Source organism: Anolis sagrei, chromosome 6, assembly GCF_037176765.1.
Source record: "Anolis sagrei isolate rAnoSag1 chromosome 6, rAnoSag1.mat, whole genome shotgun sequence".
NCBI classification, from domain to species: domain Eukaryota; kingdom Metazoa; phylum Chordata; class Lepidosauria; order Squamata; family Dactyloidae; genus Anolis; species Anolis sagrei.
This window is the reverse complement of record NC_090026.1, coordinates 58,653,616-58,676,992: the sequence shown is the minus strand read 5'-3', so window position 1 is coordinate 58,676,992 and position 23,377 is coordinate 58,653,616. Positions and strand designations below refer to the sequence as shown.

Here is a 23,377-nt window from a genome sequence, read left to right as displayed (position 1 = left end):
CTCTGGCTGCTAGCTGCTTGCCATTAAATGGAAGCATTCAGTTGTGTGTTCTAGATGTACAAGTACAACTATATAGGGAGAAGGATGTGTGTCAGTTTACAGTAATCCTGACCCATGAAGAACTTTAAAGGTTGATACCGGCACTTTGAACTGGGCTAGGAAATAGATAGGGAACTTTAAAGTTCTTAATGAAGAATGCTTATTGACTGTTTATCTATATCTACCTCTGGTTTGAAGCTGGGAACTTGTAAATCCCCCAGATATGATCAAAATTTGCCAGCATAGTCTATGGTGAAAAATTAAAATGTTATCTTTAGGAATCCCAAGATCCTTCAGTGTCCTGGGAATTGACCATAGAGTCATGCTGGAATACTTAAAAGACTCTCGGAGAGCTGTTCTCTCAGGTTTTAAGTATTTAAGGTTTTAGTATTTTTAGTTATGTTTTTCACTTTTGTATGGATCTTGTGCCCAACCATCTCCTCAGATGTGCAGTGCTTACTGTATAAGTTACTACTCTCGAAAGTATTGTGATTGTGATGAAGACAGGGATATTATTCAAAGATTTTATTTCTTATTATTAGAGTGCAGCCTAGAATGAAAATTTAGTAGGCTGCAGTGTTGCTGCATGAATTCTTTTTTTAAAAAGTTCTATGTGTTTTCTAATTGCAGTTTGGATCATCAAAAAACTCGTGATTCACTTTGGAGTTGTGCAGTTCTTGGTGAGCCACTGCAGCAGTTGGTGGCATGTCATGGAAGACTTTGTAAGAGAGCGTCAGGAAGCTCTTGCACCGTGGCCTATCACAGGGCTTGGAAGAGTCATTCTAAAATTAGACAGTAAGGTATTTAAAGGAACTTTAAATTCCAAAAATAATACCTGTTTTTCTTTATAATGATGTTTATTCATTTCATTTATTGCATTCACATGTCTGACCATAATGGCATAGAAAGAGTCCCTTCAAGGTTCTAAACAATAATGTTTATCTTCTTGCATTTTTAGAGACATGATAGTCAATATAGTCATTATAGTTTTCCTCCTAAGTTTGTGTGAGTAGAACTCATGAGATTTAACATTTCTTCTGCCATTCAGAAATATGTGTGTGTATATACATATATATTAATGTGATTGGAGATGGTATTTGATTTCATTGTACAATGTGCAATGACAATAAAGTTATTTTATTCTATTTATTGTTTTCCCTCAGTGATTTCTCATTCAAATGAGTGATCAATTCTGTGTCTGTTTAGATTATTTTTAGTTTTATTAGTGCATCAGATGCTCCCTTCATGTGGACTTTCCTCTGCTCTTTTTGAAGAATATGAAACAACTGCCAGTTATATTAAGATCTAGCTTGAGGACCCGGCGATGCCTGGTTTATTTGGGAAAGGGATTGTTTGTCTGTGCTCCACGTTTAGTCTACATCCAGTGTCAGCTGGGTTCAGTGGGTGCAGGTGAATTACAACTCCCATATGCAAGTCCCATCGTCCCATCTTCCAAATTGCACCAAAATGTAGAGTGGGTCATGGGGGCTCTGTATGCCAAGTTCAAGCTTGATCAGTCATTGGTGTGAGTTGAAATGGTCTTAAAAAGTGAGTGAAGATACTGCAATTCCCATCTTCGATGGTCCAAAGTCTTCCTAACTGCACCAGGATGTAGAGTGGGTAATGGGGGCTCTGTGTGCGAAGTTTGATCTTGATCCGTCATTGATGAGGGCCACAGTAGTCTCAAGAAAACCTTCCAATTCCGCCAGGATATAGAGTAGATCATGGAGGCCGTGTGTGCCAAGTTCGATCTTGAAATGTCATTAGTTAGGGTCGCAGTAGTCTCAGGAAGTGTGTGAAAATACTGCAAGTCCATGGGTTCATGGCCCCTCCAAACTGTAGCAGGATGTAGAGTGGGTCATAGGGGCTCTGTGTGCCAAGTTTGGTCTTTATTGGTCATTGGATGAGGGTCACAGTGGTCTCAGGAAGTGAGTGAAGGTACTGTGGGTCCCATGATCCATAGTCCATCCTCCTTCAAACTGCACCAGGATGTAGAGTGGTCATGGGGGCTCTGTGTGTCATGTTTGGTGTTTATGAGTCATTGGATGATGTTCGCAGTGCTCTCAAAAATGAGTGAAGATACTGCAAGTCCCATCATGCATGGTCCATCCTTCTTCAAACCGCACCAGGATATAGAGTGGGTCATGTGTACCAAGTTTAGTCTGGGTCAGTTATTGATGAGGGTCGCAGCAGCCTTGGGAAGTGAGTGAAGGTACTGCAAGTCCCATCATGCATGGTCCATCCTTCTTCAAACCGCATCAGGATGTAGAGTGGGTCATGGGGGCTCTGTGTACCAAGTTTAGTCTGGATCAGTTATTGATGAGATTCGCAGCAGCCTTGGGAAGTGAGTGAAGGTACTTCAAGTCCCATCATCCATGGTCTGTCCTCCTCCAAACTGCACCAGGATGTAGAGTGGTCATGGGGCCTCTTCATGCCAAGTTTGATCTTGATCAGTCATTGGATGAGGGTCACAACACTCTCAGGATGTGAGTGAAGGTACTGCAAGTCCCATCATCCATGGCCTGTCCTCCTTCAAACTGCACCAGGATGTACAGTGGGTCATGGGGGGCTCTGTGTGTCAAGTTTGGTCTTTATCTGTCATTGGATGAGGGTTGCAGTAGTCTCTGAAAGTGAGTGAAGGTACTGCAAGTTCCATAATCCATGGTTTGTCCTCCTTCAAACTGCACCAGAATGTAGAGTGTGTCATGGGGGCTCTGTGTTCCAAGTTTGGTCCAGTACTGTCATTCATGCTGGTCCCAGTGGTCTCAAAAATTGAATGAAGTGTACTGCAATTCGCATCATCCATGGTCTGTCCTCCCCAAAACTGCACAAGGATGTAAAGTGAGTCATGGGGGCTTTGTATACCATGTTTGGTCCTGATCTGTGATTGGTGGGGGCCACAGTGGTTTGTGGTAGTCAAAGCGTTTGAAAGTACTGCAAATCCCATAATCTTTCATCTGTCTTTCCCCAAACGGCACCAGAATATAAAGGGGTTCATGGGGGTTATGTGTGCCAAGTTTGGTCTTGATCGTAGCCCGTCACTCATGTTGGTCTCAGTGGAACTGGGAGCCAATCAGAAAGCTGCCACATACACCTCCACATAAAAACATACATACAAATATTCACTTTTATTATATGCTAGCTTGGGGACTGGCGGTGCCCGGGTTATTTGAGAAAGGCATTGTGTACCAAGGTTGGTCTTTATCAGTTATTTCAGTGGCTCACGGTGATCTCAGGAAGTTAGTAAAGGTAGTGCAAGTCCCATAATCTGTTGTCCATCCTCCTCCAAACTGCACCAGGATGGTCATGGGGGCTCTGTGTGCCAAGTTTGGTCTTGATCAGTCATTGGATGAGGGTCACAGTGGTCTCAGAAAGTGAGTTAAGGTACTGCAAGTCCCACCATCCATAGTCTGTTCTCCCCCAAACCTCACCAGAATGTTGACCATGGGGGCTCTCTGTGCCACGTTAGGTCTTTATTGGTATTTGGATGAGTGTTGCTGTGGTTTCAGGAAGTTAGTGAAGGTACTGAAAGTCCCATCATCCATCGTCCTCCAAACAGCATCGGGATGTAGTGTGGCTCATGGGGGCTCTGTGTGCCAAGTTTGGTCTTGATCAGTCATTGGATGAGTGTCACACTGGTCTCAGAATGTGAGTGAAGGTACTGCAAATCCCTCAGGGCCTATCCTTTCCCCTCATTCACTTGGGAATGTTAGAATGTTAAGGCTGACCAGTCAGAAACCATATGCAAATTTTCTTTCTCCTCTGAGACACTTGAGAATGTTGGAATGTTGAGGCTGGCCAATCAGAGACCATACGCAAATTGTACCACAGTGGCAGCCAATCAGAAAGCTGCCATATACACCTCTCTACGTCCGCCCTCCGCATACATACATTCACTTTTATTATATGTATAGATATAGATATAGATATAGATATAGATATAGACTATCTTGGGGACCCGGCGCTGCCCGGGTTATTTGAGATAGGCTTTGTTTGTCTGTTCTGTAGTTTTAGTCTAGATCCAATGTCTGGTGGATCAGTGGGTGCAGGTGAACTACAACTCTCATATACATGTCCCATCGTCCATGGTGCATCCTCCTCCACACTGCACCAGGATGGTGGGTGGGTCATTGGGGCTTTGTGTTTCAATGTTTCAAGTTTCTTCTTGATTGGTCATTGGTGTGGGTCGCAGCGGTCTCAGGAAGTGAATGAAGGTACTGCAAATCCCATCATCCATGGTGCATTGTCCTACAAACCACATCAGGATGTAGAGTGGGTAATGGAATCTCTGTATGCCAAGTTCAAGTTTGCTCAGTCACTGGTGTAGATCGGAACGGTCTGAAGAAATGAGTTACAATACTGTAACTCCCATCATCCATGGTCTAAAGTCTTTCATACTGCACCAGCATTTAGAGTGGGTTATGGGGACTCTGTGTGCCAAGTTCGATCTTGCTCTGTCATTGGTGAGGGTCACAGTGGTTTCATGAAGTGTGTGAAGGTACTGGAGGTCCCATCATCCATGGTGAATCCTCCTTCAAACCACAACAGGATGTAGAGTGGATCATGGTGGCTGTCTGTGCCAAGTTTGGTCTAGATCAGTCATTGGGGAGGGTTTCAGTGGTCTCAGCAAGTGTGTTTAGGTACTGCAAGTCCCATCATCTGTGGCCCATCCCCCTCAAAACTGCACCAGGATGTAGAATGGGTCATTGGGACTCTGTGTGCCAAATTTGGTCTTTATCGGTCTTTGTTGGGGGCCACAGTGATCTGTGGGAACCAGTGGGTTTGAAAGTAGTACAAATCCCATCATCCATTGTCTGTCCTCCACCAAACTTCACCAGGATGTAAAGGGGGTCATGGGGGTTATGTGTGCCAAGTTTGGTCTTGATTGGTAATTGGATGATGGTCGCAGTGGTTTCAGTAAGTGAGTGAAGGTACTGCATATCCCATCATCCATGGTCCATCCGCTTAGAACTGCATCAGGAAGTAGAGTGGGTCACGAGTACTCTGTGTGCCAAGTTTGGGCCTGGTCTGCAATGTAGAGTGCCAACCGAGGCCTAACTTTTATAGTCAGGACATGCCGACCGAGACTTACCTTTTGTAGTCAGGACTTGCCAACCGAGGCCTACTTTTTTTGTCAGGCCTTGCCAACCGAGGCTTACCATTTTTAGTCTTCAACACGCACCATTCCTGAAAGCCTCAGACACTTACCTTTTCCCTCTCGGCCACTTCAGAACGTTAGAATGTTGACGATAGCCTATCAGAAACCATATGCGTAAATTATACCATATGGTAAATTATACCACAGTGGGAACCAATCAGAATGTTGTAATGTTGAGGCTGGCCAATCAGACCATATGCAAATTGTACCACCGTGGCAGCCAATCAGGAAGCTGCCACATACAAATTGTACCACCGTGGCAGCCAATCAGGAAACTGCCACATGGCTGGCCTTGGTGACACTGCCATGGAGCCAACTCCTTCCTTGTCTTCCCCAAGCTTGGAGGGTCTAGTACGCAAGCGCGGGCGCCGTTGTCACAGGAATAAGAGGCAGAAGCGGCGTTCGGTCAGTTCCTCTCCCATGGAGGACCTAGATGATGTCACACGACCAAAAGACGACAGTGCCTCTCCAGGAGAAGGAATCCCCAGAAAGGCCCTGCAAAGTGAGACAGCTGCAGAGCGAAGGACTAAGGCTGGAAAAGGGGGGGGGGGTTTTTGGAAGAAACGGAACTGGAGAAGGTTTAAGACCAGAACTTCTGGGGGGTGGGTTTTGGCTGTCGGTCAAAATCTGAGGCATCAAGACTCCTGAAAAAGCTTAGTCCTGAAGCCAAAAGGAGACTATCTCTGGAGAACAGGTCGGAGAGTGCTCCCCCCCCCCCCCCCCCAGTCAAGGGAAGGTAGGAGCCTTGAGACATTTCTCACTAAAGACATGACACATTCTCCTGAGGAGCGTCTAGTGAGACGCCTTGGTGAAGCAACATTTACACCTGCTCCGCGACTGCTTGGAGGCCTTGCACATGAGGGTCTGGCCCTGGCGTCCTCTAGTTCATCCCCCCACACAGAATGCTGGTCAGGTGCTCTGGCCTTTGCACCTGCTCCTCACCACGCTGAGGGCTCCATCTATGACCACTTGTCAATTGGCCATGTCCCATCTTTGTTTCAGATGGCCATTCGAACACTGGGCACTTAGTTTGTGCTGCAGAGCTCCCAAGAGAAGTAGGTCTGTGTATGGGGATTCCTATGATCTCTGGGAGGGGGAGGTATGAGGGTAGGCGCAGGCCAAACAATAGAGGGAGGTTGAGTCGGTGGGAGACTCGGCCCCCCTCTGACCTGTGGCCCATCCCCAGGCACACCTGTGACAGGCGACCAGTTTCCTCCCCTCCTACTCTGGTGTTGGTGAATGCTAGGTCCATAAGGAACAAAACTGCTACTATCAGGGATTTTCTTAATGATCAGGGAGCTGACCTAGTGTGTATTACTTGGATCCAAGAGGGGGATGAGATCCTACTCCAGGAAATAACATCTCCAGGTTATGTAATCACTCACCAGATGCGGACTGGGGGCGGGGGGGGGGGGGGGGCGAGGTGGCTATGCTCTCCTGAGAAAGCTTCTCTCTTAGGGCAGTTCCTGTGCTGAACATTTCTGGCATTGAAAGTGTTGGCCTGGTGTGGGATTCCTCTGAGAATATGGCCTTTGTGCTGGTGTACCGTGCGCCTACCGCACCAGCTGACAGCCTATCCCTGCTGCTGGAGACTGTGTCGGAATGGTCCTTGAGATTCCCCAGACTTATTGTCTTGGGTGATTTCAATGTCCACGCTGATGCCGACTCTTGTTCATCAGCAGCTATGGACTTAGTGTCTACCATGGAGACACTAGGACTCTTGCTCTGTGTTACTGGGCCCACACATCAGGTGGCACACACGCTAGATCTGATTTTCAGCGCAGGAATTCAAGTGACCCAAGCCTCTAGAGGTTCCATAGTCGGCTCAGTGTGCTCTGAGAGTCTGGTTGGAGCAAAGGTGCTGAGCCAATTTGGGCTCGCCCTAGGAGACTTATGGAACCCAGTAGATTCCAGAATACTCTGAGGGATCTGGAGCCTGGAACATCAGGCTATCCAATGCACTCGATGAGATTGCCCTTAGACGCCCTCTCCGACCCCACCAAAATCGGTCTCCTTGGTTTACTTAGGAACTTCGACTGATGAAGCGGGGGGAAAGACGGCTAGAGGGCGTGTGGCGAGAACTCCGTGACAGAGCATCGAGATCAGCTTATGAGGCATTTAGGGAGTCCTATGAGCTTGCTATCACCGAGGCAAAGCGAGTGTATTATGCTTCTTTGATAGCGTCTGCTAGCTCACGCCCGGCAAAATTGTTCAAAATAATTCGATCTCTAACGACGGTTCCTACTGTCCCCAAAAGTGGTGATCAGGCCCCTTCAGCCAATGATTTTCAGAGCTATTTTTCAGACAAGATCTCGCTACTTCACCAGGACCTCCCCGCCACAATTGATACAGTGAGAGAACTTGAGACTCCATGGACACTTGCTGGGCCCGTCCTCGACTGGTTTATCCCGCTGGACACAGAGGATGTCCATAGACTCATAGCTGCAGCTAGACTGACCACTTGCTCCCTCGATCCATGTCCCTCTTGGTTGGTGAAATCCTGCTTGGAGGGATTACGTGACCCTCTGTTGAAGATCATAAACAGCTCCCTTGAGCAAGGAGTTTTTCCAGAGGGTTTTAAAGAGGCGGTGGTCTCTCCCCTGCTGAAGAAACCAGATTTAGATCCCTCGGTTCCGTCCAGTTACCGCCCAGTTTCGAATCTCTTGTTCCTGGGCAAGGTGAATGAGAGAGCAGCAGCGGAGCAGTTGCAGCAATTCCTAGATGACACAGTCGGACTAGATCCCTTCCAGACCGGCTTCCGTGCAGGGCATGGGACAGAGACTGTGCTGGTTTCCATCACGGATCAACTTCGATGCCAGCTTGACCAGGGCGGGTTAGTGCTGCTTGTGTTATTGGATCTCACAGCAGCAATTTACACAGTCAACCACAATCTTTTGACCCACCGCCTTGCTGTTGCTGGAGTCAGGGGGACAGCTTTAAACTGGCTGTCCTCCTTTCTTCACCGCCGTGGCCAGCGAGTGGAGAGGGGAGGCCTGGTCTCTGAGAGGTCCCCTCTATCTTGTGGGCTTCCTAAGGGGGCCATTCTCTCCTATCTGTTGTTTAACATCTATATGGTGTATATATGCTCAGCTGGTTCGAGGTTTTGGGCTGGAGTGTTACCAGTACGCTGATGACACTCAGCTTGTGCTGAAGATGGAAGGCCGAGCAGACTCTGTACCCGATTGTTTCCATCAGTGCCTCGAGGGCGTTACTGGATGGCTGCGTGCCAGCAGGTTGAGGGTGAATCCAGCAAAGACGGAGATCCTATGGCTGGGTCAACCAGGCAGTGGGGATATCCAGCTGCCTACCCTGGATGGCGAGGCGCTACGCCCGTCATCATTGATAAAGAGTCTGGGAATCCTTTTGGACCCTCTGCTGACGATGGAGGCCCAGGTTTCTGCCGCTAGCAGAACTGCCTTTTTTCATCTGCGGCAGGTTAGACGGCTGGCCTCCTACCTGTCCAGGGATGACCTAGCTATGGTGATCCAGGCTACGGTCATCTCAAGACTGGACTACTGTAATGCCCTCTACATTGGCCTTCCTCTGTCGGTGATCCGGAAGCTCAAGCTGGTACAAAACGCAGCTGCTCGGCTTCTTGCGGGAACTCCAATGAGATGCCACATAACACCAATCTTACTGCAGCTGCATTGGTTATCAATTGAGCACCGGATCACTTTCAAAGTGATGGTACTCATCTTGAAGGCCTTGCATGGTCTGGGGCCGATGTATCTGAGGGACTGCCTCACCCCCTACCAACCCCAGAGATCCCTCCGTTCTGAGGACCAAGATCTATTGGAAATTCCCAGTGTCAAGACCTGGCATCTAACAGCAACCAGACGCAGAGCCTTCACAGCAGTGGCACCATCACTCTGGAATACTCTGCCACCAGAAGTCCATGCCTTGCGGGATTTATCAGCTTTCCGCAGGGCATGTAAGATATCTATTTTGAGGGCCTTCGATCTCTCATTGTTTTTAAATTGTTTTAAATTGTTTTTAAATTGTGTTCGATTTTAGCCTGTTCTTGTAAGCTGCTCTGAGCCCCAGGGGAGTGGCGGTATATAAGTTCAAATAATAAATAAATAAATAAAAATACACCTCCGCCCTACATCTGCCCTACGTCCTCCCTCCGGTCCTCCTCCCACACACAAACACCAGGATGGAGAGTGGCTCATGGGGGCTCTGTGTGCCAAGTTTGGTCTTGATTGGTCATTAGATGAGGGTTACAGCAGCCTCGGGAAGTGAGTGGAGATACTCGGTCCCATCCTCAGTGATCCATCCTCCTCGGAACTGCACAAGGATGTAGAGTGGGTCATGGGGGCTCTGTGTGCCAAGTTTGGTCTTCTTCTGTCAGTGTTGATGAGGGTCGCAGCGGTCACGGGATGTGAGTGGAGATACATACATACAAACAGTCTCTTTTATTATATACTAGTTTGGGGACCCAGCACTGCCCGGGTTATTTGACAAAGGATTTGTGTATCAAGGTTGGTCTTTATCAGTCATTAGTGAGGGTTGCAGCTGTCTTGGGACATAGTCATGGGGGCTATGTGTGCCAAATTTGTTCTTTATTGGTCTTTGTTGGGGGCCACAGTGGTCTGTGGGAATTGAATGTTTTGAAAGTACTACAAATCCCATCGTCCTTTGTCCACTCTCCCACAAATGTCACCAAGATATAAAGGTGGTCATGGGGGTCATGTGTCTCCAAATTGTTCCATACCACATCAGGATGTAGAGTGGGTCATGCGGGCCTTCTGTGTGAATTGTGGTCCTGATCCACCATTGTTGGCAGTTGTAATGGTCTCAGGAAGGGAGTGCAGGTATTGCAAGTCCCATCATCCATGGTCCACCCTCCTCCAAACCACACCAAATGTAGAGTGGGTCATGCGGGCTCTGTGTGCTAAGTTTGGTTTTTATTGGTCATTGGATGAGGGTCGCAGTGGTTTCAGTAATTGAGTGAAGGTACTGGAAATACGATCATCCATTGTCCATCTCCCTTAGAACTGCATTAGGATGTAGAGTGGGTCATGAGTACTCTGTGTGGCAAGTTTGGGCCTGTTCTGTGAATGTAGGGGCTACAATGTTATGTGGGAAGTGAATCGAGTCAAGTCAAGGTACTGCAAATCCCATCATTCATGGCCCATCTTGCCCTGAACAGGTTGCAAATTGGTCCTTTGTGTGCCAAGTTTGGTCCTGATCCGTCATTGGTGTGGGCCACAGTGCTCTAAGGAAGTAAGTTAAAGTACTGCAAGTCCCATCATCCATCCTCCCTCAAACTGCACCAGGATGTTGAGTGGGTCTTGGGGGTCTGTGTGCCAGGTTTGTCTGTCGTTAATACCTTATTTCCAGAAATTATCCTTGTCTGTCGTTAATACCTTATTTCCAGAAATTATTTTTGTTATTTGTTTGGCTTGGGTTTTTTTCCATACTTGTCTTGCCAACCACTTCCCTGATCCATTTGCATTTTCAAATGTCTGTTGTTTTAAAAACTTCAGCTGTCTAGCTTGTAATTCAAGTTCTAATTGGGATTTCTCTTGTTTTAGTATCGCTAATTCTTTAATCAGTTTTTTATTCTCGGGGTTTCTTTTTAATTCAGATTCTTTATTTTCTATTTTAGTCATGATATCTTTAATTGCTTTATTTCTTTATATTTCCTGGCCCCATGCTGGATCAGACATCCCCTAAGAACCTCTTTAAGTGCATCCCATATCACTTGTGGTTTCATGTCTTTTGTGTCATTAATTACCAGGTACTCTTGAATTATTTTATTATAATGTTCCTTATCTTCTTCCATTTTAATCAGGTTTTCATTTAGTCTCCATTTTCTACATTGATTTCTATGATTTATTGTTTCCAGGGGACAATGGTCTGATAGGTCTCTTGGGAGTATATTCATTTCTACAATCTTAGTAGCTAGCCTTTTTGTAATCCAGGCCATGTCTATCCTCGACCATGTTTGGTGTCTATGGGAATGGAAAGTATGGTCCTGTTTTTTATTTCCCATTTCTTATTCTCCATGTGTCTTCCAAATCAAATTCCTTTTGGAAATCCAAAAATTTTGGGGGTAGCAAACTATTTCCTCCTGTAATAGATCTAACCTTTGCTGGCTAGGTCGAAGCCTAAGAGTCAGTGGGCTGAGTCTCCATCTTGATAGGGAAACTTAGAAGAGCTGACATCTTGGGAGAGGCAAGGAGGCAGGGGAGGAGTCAGCCGACTCCTGATTGGTTTAAGCACCAAGGGGAGGAGTGGGGTGTGAGTGAAAAAGGCTGTCACTTCTGACAGGAGGGGAGAAGGGTTCTAACGAACAGAGAGGGAAGTAGGATTTTAGCAGAGTAGGATTTAGACAGGGAGAAGGAAGCTTTTGAGTGAGCCAAGCAGTTAGGGAATAAGAAAGGGACAAGGGCTTCAGTGTTACTGTACTTGGAGGATCAGTGAGGAAGACTTGTCAACTTGTATTAATAGAGATAGTACAAGAGAGCTTATTGCCCTGGGAGTAGACTGAGGAAAGTCTGATTACTCTGTGAGACAGTCAGGGGGACTGATCTCAGGAACAATTTGGTGAAAAATTATTTTCACCAAATATTAATGAAAATGCATTCTTCTCCTGCTCCATTTCAATTTGAGTACAACAATTCTTTGGTAGAGTTAGTCACTCATTAGCTCTATCCAACTAATATTTTCCCAAAGGACAAGGGAGTGTGTTAAGTACAGCAACACAAACACAGAAAATGAGTTTTGTAATTATGCATACATAGCATTTTCTTAAGTATGATATTTAAGGAATTTCTCTTTCCTTTTTCTGGCAATAGCAGAATGCCACTGGATAGTATGGAGAGACTTGAGTGAAGAGTTAACCGATTACAATAGGAGGAAGCATTGTAAACACTCTGCCATAAAACACCTTTAATTCCAATTTAATTGTTTTATTAAGGTGACTGACTTCTGTGATTTTAGTAGTAACCAGATCAGAATTACCGATTCATCTATAACTATTGTAATCATCGTCATAGAGTATACCAAAGCATAGCTTATTAAGGTTATTTAGATAATTAATTTTGTAGCAAATAGTCTTCCTGTAGGGACCCATCTGTATTCTTCGGCAGCGTATATTGCATCAGCGTGAAAGTTACCAGAAAACACAGTGCTAGTCTTCAAGCATCCTTGTTTTCCTGCTATTGGTGCCCTAATTCGTACACCAATTGCTTATTAAATTGTGGGGAGATAAATTTCTCCATCTCTTTAATTGGGTGAATCTTTAAGCATCTCAATAATGTTTTACATAGTTTGCCATCTTTGTGTAATGTTGTCATTCATAAATTGGTTAACAATAGTTAGCATACTTTAGCTTAAGAATATCAGCTAGCAGTGCTGTGTTTTTCTAAATATACCACATTTTTCCTGGTTGAAAATTGTTTTGATTGTTTCTACCACTCCCTTACTACTGCAACGAACCTCTTGAGTCTGGGATCTTGCTATTTCATTCCTTTAAAAACTTTGTGTGTTTTGTTTCATTCTCGTACTGCAGTGACATTCTTCAATAATCATTCCCTGTCTTGTCTTTTCTCTTCTCTGTTCTACTTTCCTTCTCCCAAGCTGTGCCATTGGCTTAATAAGAAGGTAAATAAGTAGAGAGTTTACTTTATAGTTAATATATTTTCGGCATGAAAGGTGTTTGTTGTGTCCATTTTGCTTTTGTTGGCAACATGGCTTGCTCTTCATTTGCATCATGATATAAGCTACAGAAGATCATTCAGTGCCATCTAATTCATCTGGCATTCTTGATTAACTGTGTCATACAAGAGGATTGTGTATCGGCTACTGACATTTAACTGTGGTATTTGTGTATAGCTCATGATTGTATGCAACCGAAAATGTGAACCTAAGGAATAGTTATGCAAAGCTATGTGGAAAGCTTACAAATTCCTGATTTTAAGTGATATCACTTCCCTGAAGACAGGAATGATACAGTGCAGGAATAGCACTGAATGGTGAAAAAGTTAAACTTTACTTTTCACCTCCTACCCCTTCTTGGGAAATTCTCATCATGTAATTCCATCCAATACCTTTAACTATTGTTTGTGAATGGAATGTTTCTAAAAGAGAACATAAAGTTGTCTGGTTTGATAGCTATTTTAAAATTCAGAGTCTTAATGGGTCATTTAAGCTCCTTACCCCCACCCTACCTCCCACCCTTTATTGTTTCTGAATTGGAGAAGAGGTTGTAGAAGTTCTGTCCTGTTTCTATTAAAAGTTTAATCATCTCAAGTTCCATGCATTTTTTAAACATGCACATACATTGAACATGTAATACATAAATATTTGCATTTTTATATGTTACTGTGTTCTGTTTACAATTATTATAGGCATAGTCCTTAAGTGCCTTAAGCCATTGAAATGGGCCAAGTGATGATATACTATCTTACTTTCTTCCATGAACATATTTCCCCTTTCAGCATACTTGATCAGATAGGAAGTCGTCTGGGTGATAAGTAGCAAAAACATATTTCAGATTGCAGTTAAGTTGTAAAATATAAGAGAGTTTTTTTTTTCAAGAAGACCACTTTGAAAACAGTATTTCCTTGTGTGTCAATAGAGGAGTTGAAGGTCAGACATAGCTCTTCAAAATTAAATTCAAACCAGCAGAACAAAAGTGGCTAATGGACAGTCCAAACTAATGTTTATCTCTTATTTCTTTGGTAGTCCTCATGTGTACAAATAACTATATAAGGACAAAACGTGGGTACTTACTCTGTATCTTATGCCATCATATATCTAAATGTTTTATTGAAGGAAAGATTAGGTTGGTATAGTAGTTTGAGCCTTAGGCTATGACTCTGGAGACCAGGGTTTGAATCCCCATTCAACCATGAAATCACCTATGATTTCTCACTTTCTAAACCTCAGAGAAAGGCAATGACAAACCTCTTCTGAACAACTTTTCATTTTCGTCAAACCAATCTTGATGTTTCTTCGTTTTTCATCCAATAGCTTTTTCACAGGCTGTGATGATGGAGGTCTTCAGTTTGTTAATAAAACTAAAAATAATCTAAACAGACACAGAATTGATCACTCATTTGAATGAGAAATCACTGAGGGGAAACAATAAATAGAATATAATAACTTTATTGTCATTGTACAATGAAATCAAATGCCATCTCCAATCACATTAATATATATGTATACACACACACATATTTCCGAATGGCAGAAGAAATGTTAAATCTCATGAGTACATGGTGGCATCCTTGAAATCTGCTGGGATTTTCTCAGTCACCCACACTTTTTCTATGAGCTGGTGGAGTTGTTGTGTCAGCTGAGGTCCTCCCTCTTTAAAGATTTCAGCAGATCCCATCAAGTCCGCTGGCTTTGTTTTTTTTGTTGTTGTTGTCTGATGGCATTGCTGACTTTTTCCAAACTAGGCAGTGCTGCAAGCTCATCCCTGCTTTGTTGTTGCAGGATTTGTGAGAGAACCTCTTCGGCCACATTGGAGCTGCAATTCAGGAGGATTTAGTAGTGTTCTTTCCAATGTGGTGCAATTGATTTTTTGTCCTTCAGAAGTTTGGTTCCATCTGATGAGCATAGAGGCTGTATGCCATGGTTTCTTGGTCCATAGATGACCTTTGTGGCTTTGAAAAATCCCTGAGCATCATGGGTATCTGCTAGGGCTGGGCGGTTTCGTTAATTCGTAATTCGTTTTCGTTATTTTTTTATAACGAAGCGATAACGAACCATTCTGGAGCAACTTAAAAACGAAATGAATTTTTAAATTCGTTTCGTAAATGCTTCGGATTTGTTATGTATTCGTTTCGTTATCGGTTTGAGGTCGTTTCGTTATTATTTCCGCATGTCTGGGGCAAGTTTTATAGTTGTTTTTTGTTTAATTAGTGAAAAAAATTATAATATCACACCAACAGTCAACAACAGAGGGAGAGGGACGCTTCAGAAGTTCCCCCTGTCCCATTTGGAGGTTTTTTAGCGTATTGCGCGGTCGCATCCGCCATTAACGAATCGATTCGTTATTGTTTCGTATTTGTTTCGTTAATGTTTCGTAATTTTTTTTACATTTACAAAATTTCGTAAATATCGAACTTTTTAAAAGAAAAATTTCGGAATTCTTTTAAATATCGAAACGCAACCCCCCCCCCCCAAAAAAACGAATCGATTTTAGAAACAAATTTTTCCATTGTTACCCAGGCCTAGTATCTGCCAGGTGTTGGATTTCTTAAGCCTTCTTTGTCCACCAGATGTTCTTGAGTTCTCTTGTCCTTCTTTGGACCTCAGCTTTTGCACTGGTATAGATCTTTTTCTTAGCAGCACAGTTGATGCCTCTCTGCCATGTTTGGAAGACTTTCCTTTTCTTGTCAATTAGCTGTTGGATCTCGTTGTCATTTTGCCTTCTGTCTCTAGGTGTTTGGATGGAACACATCTGATTCTGCATGCACAAACACATTGAGGGACATTTTCTGATCCCTACGTGCAGCTGTCTGTATTGTCATATATAAAAGGCAATAGGCCAACACTGCTTGCCTTGTGCATTTAATTCAACATCAAGTTGCAGTTTCTGAAGTCGCTCCTGACACGACAAAAAAAATATCCAGTGCATTATGTGTTTCTCTCCCAAGGGTGCCAGTCCTTTGCTTTCCCATGCCACGCTCATTAATATGGAATATTAGAATACCTTATGAAGTACTGTGTGCACCAGACCACTGCTTTTAAAGCTAAAAATGTAGAAAACCAAGGGCACTTCCAACAAACGTGTTAGACTGTATTTTCATCCTTAGCTTCTCCTACTGTCCTCCTCCCTCAATCCCTCCCACCCAACATTGGTCTATGTATTCCCAAAATGGTGGTAGCGATGTTATGGTACATCAAACCTTCTCAATCAGCTACATTTGGATCCTGCTTTAAAATAATACATTTTTCTTGTAGGGTATGCTCTGGCAGAATGTAAGAGTGTTACTTCTGGGGCAGAATTTCAGTGTTACATATTGGTTAGTTTGTGAGACACAAAAAAATATACCAGCAAAACATTAATAGTAAGATACAATAAGAAAATGAAAGGAATATCTTTAACTGATCCAGAAACTCCACAGATCATGATCCGCTACAGTTACACAGAATCGGGTAACAGTGTTACTTTACCCAGAGACAATGTTAATGCCTAAATGTTACATTTTTAACATATTGATTTATTTATTTATTTACGGCATTTATATGCCGCCCTTCTCACCCCTATACCCTATATAATATAATTATAATTATAATATTGTATTATTATTTCAAGTATTATATTGTCTTACATTATAATATTATAAATATTATATGTATATACAATATACTATATTATACTAGCCATCCCCTGCCACGCGTTGCTGTGGCCCAGTCTGGTGATCTGGAAAACAAAGTAATGGTTTCTAATATATGTAATTCCTTTATGCTTGGGGGTAAACAGTATTCCTTGTTCAATGTATTGTCGAAGGCTTTCATGGCTGGAATCACTAGGTTCTTGTGGGGTTTTTCAGGCTATAGGGCCATGTTCTAGAGGCATTTCTCCTGACGTTTCACCTGCATCTATGGCAAGCATCCTCAGAGGTAGTGAGGTCTGTTGGAATTAGGACAATGGGTTTATATATCTGTGGAATGGCTGGGGTGGGGCAAGGAGCTCTTCCCTGCTGGAGCTAGGTGTGAACGTTTCAACTGACCACCTTCATTAGCATTTGAAGGCCTGGCTGAGCCTGGGAAAATCCCCTGTTGAGAGGTGTTAAGCTGTGCCTGGTTGTTTCCTCTCTGCTGTTTTGCTGTTGTAATTTTAGAGTTTTTTAATACTGGTAGCCAGATTTTGTTCATTTTCATGGTCTCTTCCTTTCTGTTGAAATTGTCCACATGCTTGTGGATTTCAATGGCTTCTCTGTGTAGTCTGACATAGTGGTTGTTGGTGTGGTCCAGCATTTCTGTGTTCTCAAATAATATGCTGTGTCCAGGCTGGTTCATCAGGTGCTCTGCTATGGCTGACTTCTCTGGTTGAAGTAGTCTGCAGTGCCTTTCATGTTCCTTGATTCGTGTTTGGGCACTGCGTTTGGTGGTCCCTATGTAGACTTGTCCACAGCTGCATGGTATACGGTAGACTCCTGCAGAGGTGAGAGGATCCCTCTTGTCCTTTGTTGAACGTAGCATTTGTTGGATTTTCTTGGTGGGTTTGTAGATTGTTTGTATGTTGTGTTTCCTCATCATCTTCCCTATGCGGTCAGTGGTTCCCTTGATGTATGGCAGGAACACTTTTCCTCTGGGTGGATCTTCATCTTTACTCTCGTGGCTTGTTCTTGGTCTTGCAGCTCTTCTGATGTCTGAGGTGGAGTATCCATTGGCCTGGAGAGCCCAGTTGACGTGGTTCAGTTCATCTTGGAGGAGGTGGGGTTCGCAGATTCTTTTTGCACGGTCTGCCAAGGCTTTAATGGTGCTTCTTTTTTGACTTGGGTGATGGTTGGAGTTTTTATGTAGATATCTATCTGTGTGTGTGGGTTTTCTGTAGACGGTGTGACCCAATTGTTGATCTGGTTTGCGGATAACTAGGACATCTAGAAAAGGCAGTCTACCTTCATTTTCTACATGGGTATCAGCCAGCACGTCAGTGATTTGGATATCAGCCAGCACGTCAACAACTTAAATCAAGAAATAGTTTTCTAAGATCTACAGAAACACTCGCTGGAACACCCCAGCAAGCGAGAGTCCAAAAGTGGCAGGCTCAAACCCAGAACCTCAATCAATGGCTGATACAAAATGTGAGACTCCCCCCTGGGCACACAGAAAACTGGGCGACTTGGAAGGCGCTGAACAGACTGCGCTCTGGCACTACGAAGAGCAGAGCCAATCTTAAGAAATGGGGCTACAAAATAGAATCCACGACATGCGAGTGTGGAGAAGAGCAAACCACTGACCACCTGCTGCAATGCATCCTGAGCCCTGCTACATGCACAATGGAGGACTTCCCAGAGGCAATCCAAGTGGCCGGCTACTGGTCAAAGGACATTTAATCAACTACCAAGCTTGCAAACTTTGTGTTTTGTCTGTCTGTCTGTTTGTTTGTTTTGTTAAAAATGTAATACAACCGTCTGGTTGCTCTTGGCATGATAAATAAATAAATATCTGTGCCCATTACCTAGAAGGGTTTTTTTTTTAAAGTTTAGGTTCCATGGAGGGATTGAAGGGGTTTGAATGAACAGAGGTTATAAATAAAGGAGTTTCAGGCTACTTGTGAAGCAGACTTGTCTTCTGTTGACATGTCTGTGCATTATTTCGAAGCTGTATCATGAGATGTGTAGAATATCACATGCCACAAACCTTTTAAAGGAATGCCAAGGGTTAGATCAGTAGAATTCAGCTCCTGAGCTGTCTATTAGAACTGCTTCCACTCATGCACTAATAATTTCAGAGATAATTAGAGCCCCTATAAAAATCTTGGCTGCTGAGTGTATTTCAGCTGAATTAAAAAACAAAGCTATACCTTTTCTCAGTTCTCAGATTCATGCAAGCCATAACGGCCAAACTCCATATTGTATTTTCAGCAATAGTGATAAGTTATTGAAGTGACATGTGTATTTAGACATATTTGTAACTAATATCTTTATGCCTAAATTTACTCATACCTATGTTCTGCCCATACTTAGATTTATCTAGGCCACTTCCATCATTAAATATTAACAAGCTTCTTTATCATTTCCTTGAGTTTCTGGGCTTCTGTAAAATCAAAGCAGTGATTAGTATTGGTGAGCAAATATTCTTGATATGTGAGCAGTAAAGGTTGCATAGAAACAAATGGGTGAATGGGAACTCATGTTCAAAATATGGCCAGTTTGCTTGGCCCTTTGCTTCTGTTGACTGAAGAGAGTTCAGTAATTACTCTCTAAAGTCTTTTAGCACTTTATCATTTATTATCTATCGTGTCAGGAGCAACCAGACAGTTGTATTACATTTTTAACAAAACAGACAGACAGAACACAAAGTTTGCAAGCTTGGTAGTTGATTAAATGTCCTTTGACCAGTAGCTGGCCACTTGGAGTGCCTCTGGTGTTGCCACAAGAAGGTCCTCAATTGTGCATGTAGCAGGGTTCAGGTTGCATTGCAGCAGGTGGTCAGTGATTTGCTCTTCTCCACACTCGCATGTCGTGGATTCCATTTTGTAGCCCCATTTCTTAAGGTTGGCTCTGCATCTCGTGGTGCCAGAGCGCAGTCTGTTCAGCGCCTTCCAAGTCACCCAGTTTTCTGTGTGCCCAGGGGGGAGTCTCTCATTTGGTTGAGGTTCTGGGTTTGAGCCTGCCACTTTTGGACTCTGGCTTGCTGGGGTGTTCCAGCGAGTGTCTCTGTAGATCTTAGAAAACTATTTCTTGATTTAAGTCATTGACGTGCTGGCTGATATCCAAACAGGGGGTGGGCTGGAGATGTCACTGCCTTGGTCCTTTCACTATTGGCTGCTACTTCCCAGCGGATGTCAGGTGGTGCAATACCGGCTAAACAATGTAATTTCTCCAGTGGTGTAGGGCGCAGAAACCCTGTGAAAATGCGACATGTCTCATTAAGAGCCACATCCACTGTTTTAGCGTGGTGAGATGTGTTCCACACTGTGCATGCATACGCAGCAGCAGAGTAGCATAGCGCAAGGGCAGATATCTTCACTGTGTCTGGTTGTGATCCCCAGGTTGTGCCAGTCAGCTTTCGTATGATATTGCTTCGAGCACCCACTTTTTGCTTTGATATTCAGGTCAGAGCATGGTCCAGAGTGACTCCCAGGTATTTGGGTGCTCTGCAGTGCTCCAGTGGGATTCCTTCCCAGGTGATCCTCAGAGCTTGGGATGCTTGTCAGTTCTTAAGGTGAAAAACGCAAGTCTGTGTTTTAGATGGATTAGGGATCAGCTGGTTTTCCTGTAATAGGCAGTAAGAGCACATAGAGCTTTGGAGAGCTTCTGTTCAACCATCTCAAAGCTCCCTGCTTGAGCGGTAATGGCACGATCATCAGCATAGATGAAACTCTCTGTCCCTTCTGGCAGTGGCTGGTCATTTATGTAAATGTTGAACATGGATGGAGCAAGCACGCTCCCCTGAGGCAAGCCGTTCTTTTGTTTCCGCCATCTACATCTCTGGCCCTGAAACTCAACAAAAAAGCTCCTGTTTTGTAGCAGGTTTCCTATGAGGCGGGTGAGATGGTAGTCCTTTGTGATATTATACATTTTTCTCAGGTGGTTTACAGTATCATAAGCTGCTGACAGGTCTATGAAGACAGCTCCTGTAATCTGCTGCCTTTCAAAGCCATCTTCTATGTGCTGACTATGTGCTGAGTCAGGTTGCGATGTGCAGCTTTTGCCTTTCCTGAAGCCAGCTTGTTGTGGAATCAGACATGGGTCTATTTTTTCCATAATTCTATGCAAAATAAGTCTCTCCAGAAGTTTGTAAAGGTGGCATAACAGGGAGATTGGTCTATAGCTTTTTGGATCATTAGGGTCTGGTTTCAAGACAGCTATGACTCTTGCTTTTCTCTAGATTTTGGGAATCTGACAGGATGCAGTGCAGGTGTTCATCAGCTCCAGCAGCCAGCGCCTTGCTTTTAGACCAAAGTTCTTGATTTTTTCCATCCGTAGATCATCCAGGCCAGCTGCTTTGCCGTTTTTACATTTATTGAGAGCCATGTCCAATTCAGTAGATGTAAAGGGTTTATGAAGGTTGTTGTTCTCAATCTCTGGTTGTCTGGCTATTGGTTTCTTTCCTACTTTGGTGGCAAGGTTGGGTTTCCCGTTCTTCAAGAGTTGGTATGCTATCTGATCTGCCTTTATGTTGGCATGGGTATTCGTTTGTGAGGGGTCATTGCTCAACCGTCTTAGCAGCCTCCATGCCTTCTGGCTGCTCCTGCCCATGTCGATCTCTGTTATCAGCTTTATCCACTGTTCTTTCTTGGCTTCAGAGATGGAGGACAGAATGCTCTGTGCTACCTGAAGGGTTTGCTCACTAAATGGGTCTTCGTTGTGGAGCCTGTAATAGTTTTCCAACAAGGCAGCTGTTTCAGGAGTAATGCCCTGAAGGTAGTTGGTTCTTCAGCCTCTCGGTATAGAGACCCGTGAGCAGGTTTTCACTATTTCAATAAAGTGCTTGCATTTCTCAGAGATTGGCACGACCGATATGATCATGTTATCTAACATGTCTGAGAATTTAGTCCAATCTGCCTTTCTGAAGTTGAATCTTCATTTAAATCGAATTTCCTTGTGCCTTATAGTGGTCCCACTGATTTAGTGCATTGCTGTACAATGCTGTCGCTCACAAATAAGAGGTCTGGGTTATATCCTCGGTGCCGTCTCCCGCTGTTGTAGGATGGTGGGAGCTTACTATCGTGAATGAGTGATAGTTTGTGCAGTTCAGACTAGGAGAGGACAGCCTCTCCATTTTTATCCTCTTGACCATAGCCCCATATATGGCTATGGCTGTTAAAGTCACCAATTACTACAGCCCTTTGGTGCCTATCAAAGTTCTCGTAGGAGGAGAAACAAAACTCTTCATTTGGGGATTTGTACACAGAGGTGATGGTGATGTTATTAAGCTCTACTGGTATAACCTCTATATTGTTTTCTTCAGTGTTGTGGGCAATGCTGACTTGGAGGCCTGGTTTTACAAAGACAGCGCTTCCATACTGCGCATTGTGATCTTTCCGCTACTAAGATCATTCCTGGAACTTTTGGTCGTTTCTGTTGTTCATCCCTGTGTGTTTCTTGGACACACAGCACATCACATTTCTTATCTTGGCACAGTTCATAGAGCAGTTGTTCTTTGGCAGCTGAAATGCCTTCAATGTTGATTGAGATTATTGTCATGGTTGGTCCTGAGAAGGTCCATTGGTTGTTTTGCTTGCTTGCTTGCATGCTGCAAGTCGCTTCTGGAGCACTTTATCACTAGTCTTCCTTTTCATGGACATTCAATAATCCAGTGCAAGAAAATGAAAATGTAGTGATATTTCTTTGACTCTGATATCAAATGTTAAATTTCTGACTGTTTTTCTAGGAGTGTGTTGAAATGAGATGGAAATTAACTGTCATTCCCTCATGCTGCTAAAGTATAGTTAAATTGACATCCAGTCTTATAGTCTTGCCATAAGTGAGATGGAAGGCTGCTAGAAGTGCCTGGGAACATTTACACATGACTTTGGTTTCTTAGTATTCAACATTGTTGTTGTTTTGTTCTCCACAGATGATCGTGTGGTTGGAGAAAATGCTAGATAAAATCATTAGTATATTCATCATATTTATACTAGTAATAGGCACCCTCCTGTTGGCCCTGCTTCTTACAGCAAAGGTAATTTTTCCATTTAATTTTTATTCACAAACATTATTTATTCAAGTCTACAGATACCATTGATGTTTAATACTTGTATATCCACTGGAAAATTCAGCAAATTGTCCTTATTGATTTAATCACTGTAAATGCTTGATAGTCATTTCTTTATACAGTGATAGGTACACTCTATTGAAAAATAAGCATGGAATTCTGAATATTAAAAAATAGAACAAAATATTGGCTGGAATAAACTTATAGAAAATAAGCTACAAGCTACTCATTAAGCTCATTATTATTTTTCTTAATAATGAGTTTGTTAAAGACAAGTGTCATGGATCAGTGGTATAACATTATATAATTATTTTTCAGTTATTTAACATGTACATTTCTAAGCATATATTTTAAGATAAAACAAGCTCACAATTTAGTAGATCCGGTACAAAAAGTGGGTGTGGAAGAACTACGGGTGCATCCCTAAGTTTGTGTTACACATAACATGAACATATTTCAGCTATATTAAAATCACTCTACTAGTTGCCAATTAGTTTCCAGTCAAAATACAAAATGTTGATTATGACCTTTAAAGCCCTACATGGTTTGGGTCCAGGTTACATACAGAATTGCCTTCTCCCATACAATCCGCCCCATATACTTAGGTCCTGGATAGAGGGGTGGGGGCAGCTACTCCAACCATCCAGAACCCGACTGGTGCCCATCACCCAGAGGACCTCTTCATCGCCCGCCCAAGATTGTGCAATGATCTACTAGATGAAATTCAACAGTTAAAATTAACTGTCAGAGTTTAAAATTAAATACTATCTCTTCTGGCAATGTTACATTATAAATGTTAGATTTACATTTTATTAGTAGTGTTCT

At 43.3% G+C, this 23,377-nt stretch overlaps 1 protein-coding gene across 7 annotated transcripts in view; it reads left to right on the top strand.

Moving 5' to 3' along the window:
- The window catches only part of TMEM245 (transmembrane protein 245), a 144,020-nt gene that overhangs the window by 47,299 nt on the left and 73,344 nt on the right, over positions 1–23,377 (top strand). For 5 of the 7 annotated variants that reach the window (XR_009631749.2, XM_060781427.2, XM_060781430.2 and 2 more), the window contains exons 6-8: positions 670–839; positions 12,785–12,808; positions 22,415–22,519. Coding sequence is in view for 6 of the 7 variants with exons in the window: in XM_060781427.2 (XP_060637410.2) it covers positions 670–839; positions 12,785–12,808; positions 22,415–22,519 (299 nt within the window). In the remaining variant the exon portion in view is untranslated. The remainder of the gene's footprint in view (positions 1–669; positions 840–12,784; positions 12,809–22,414; positions 22,520–23,377) is intronic. The other 2 variants (XM_060781428.2, XM_060781429.2) reach the window with 2 other exon arrangements.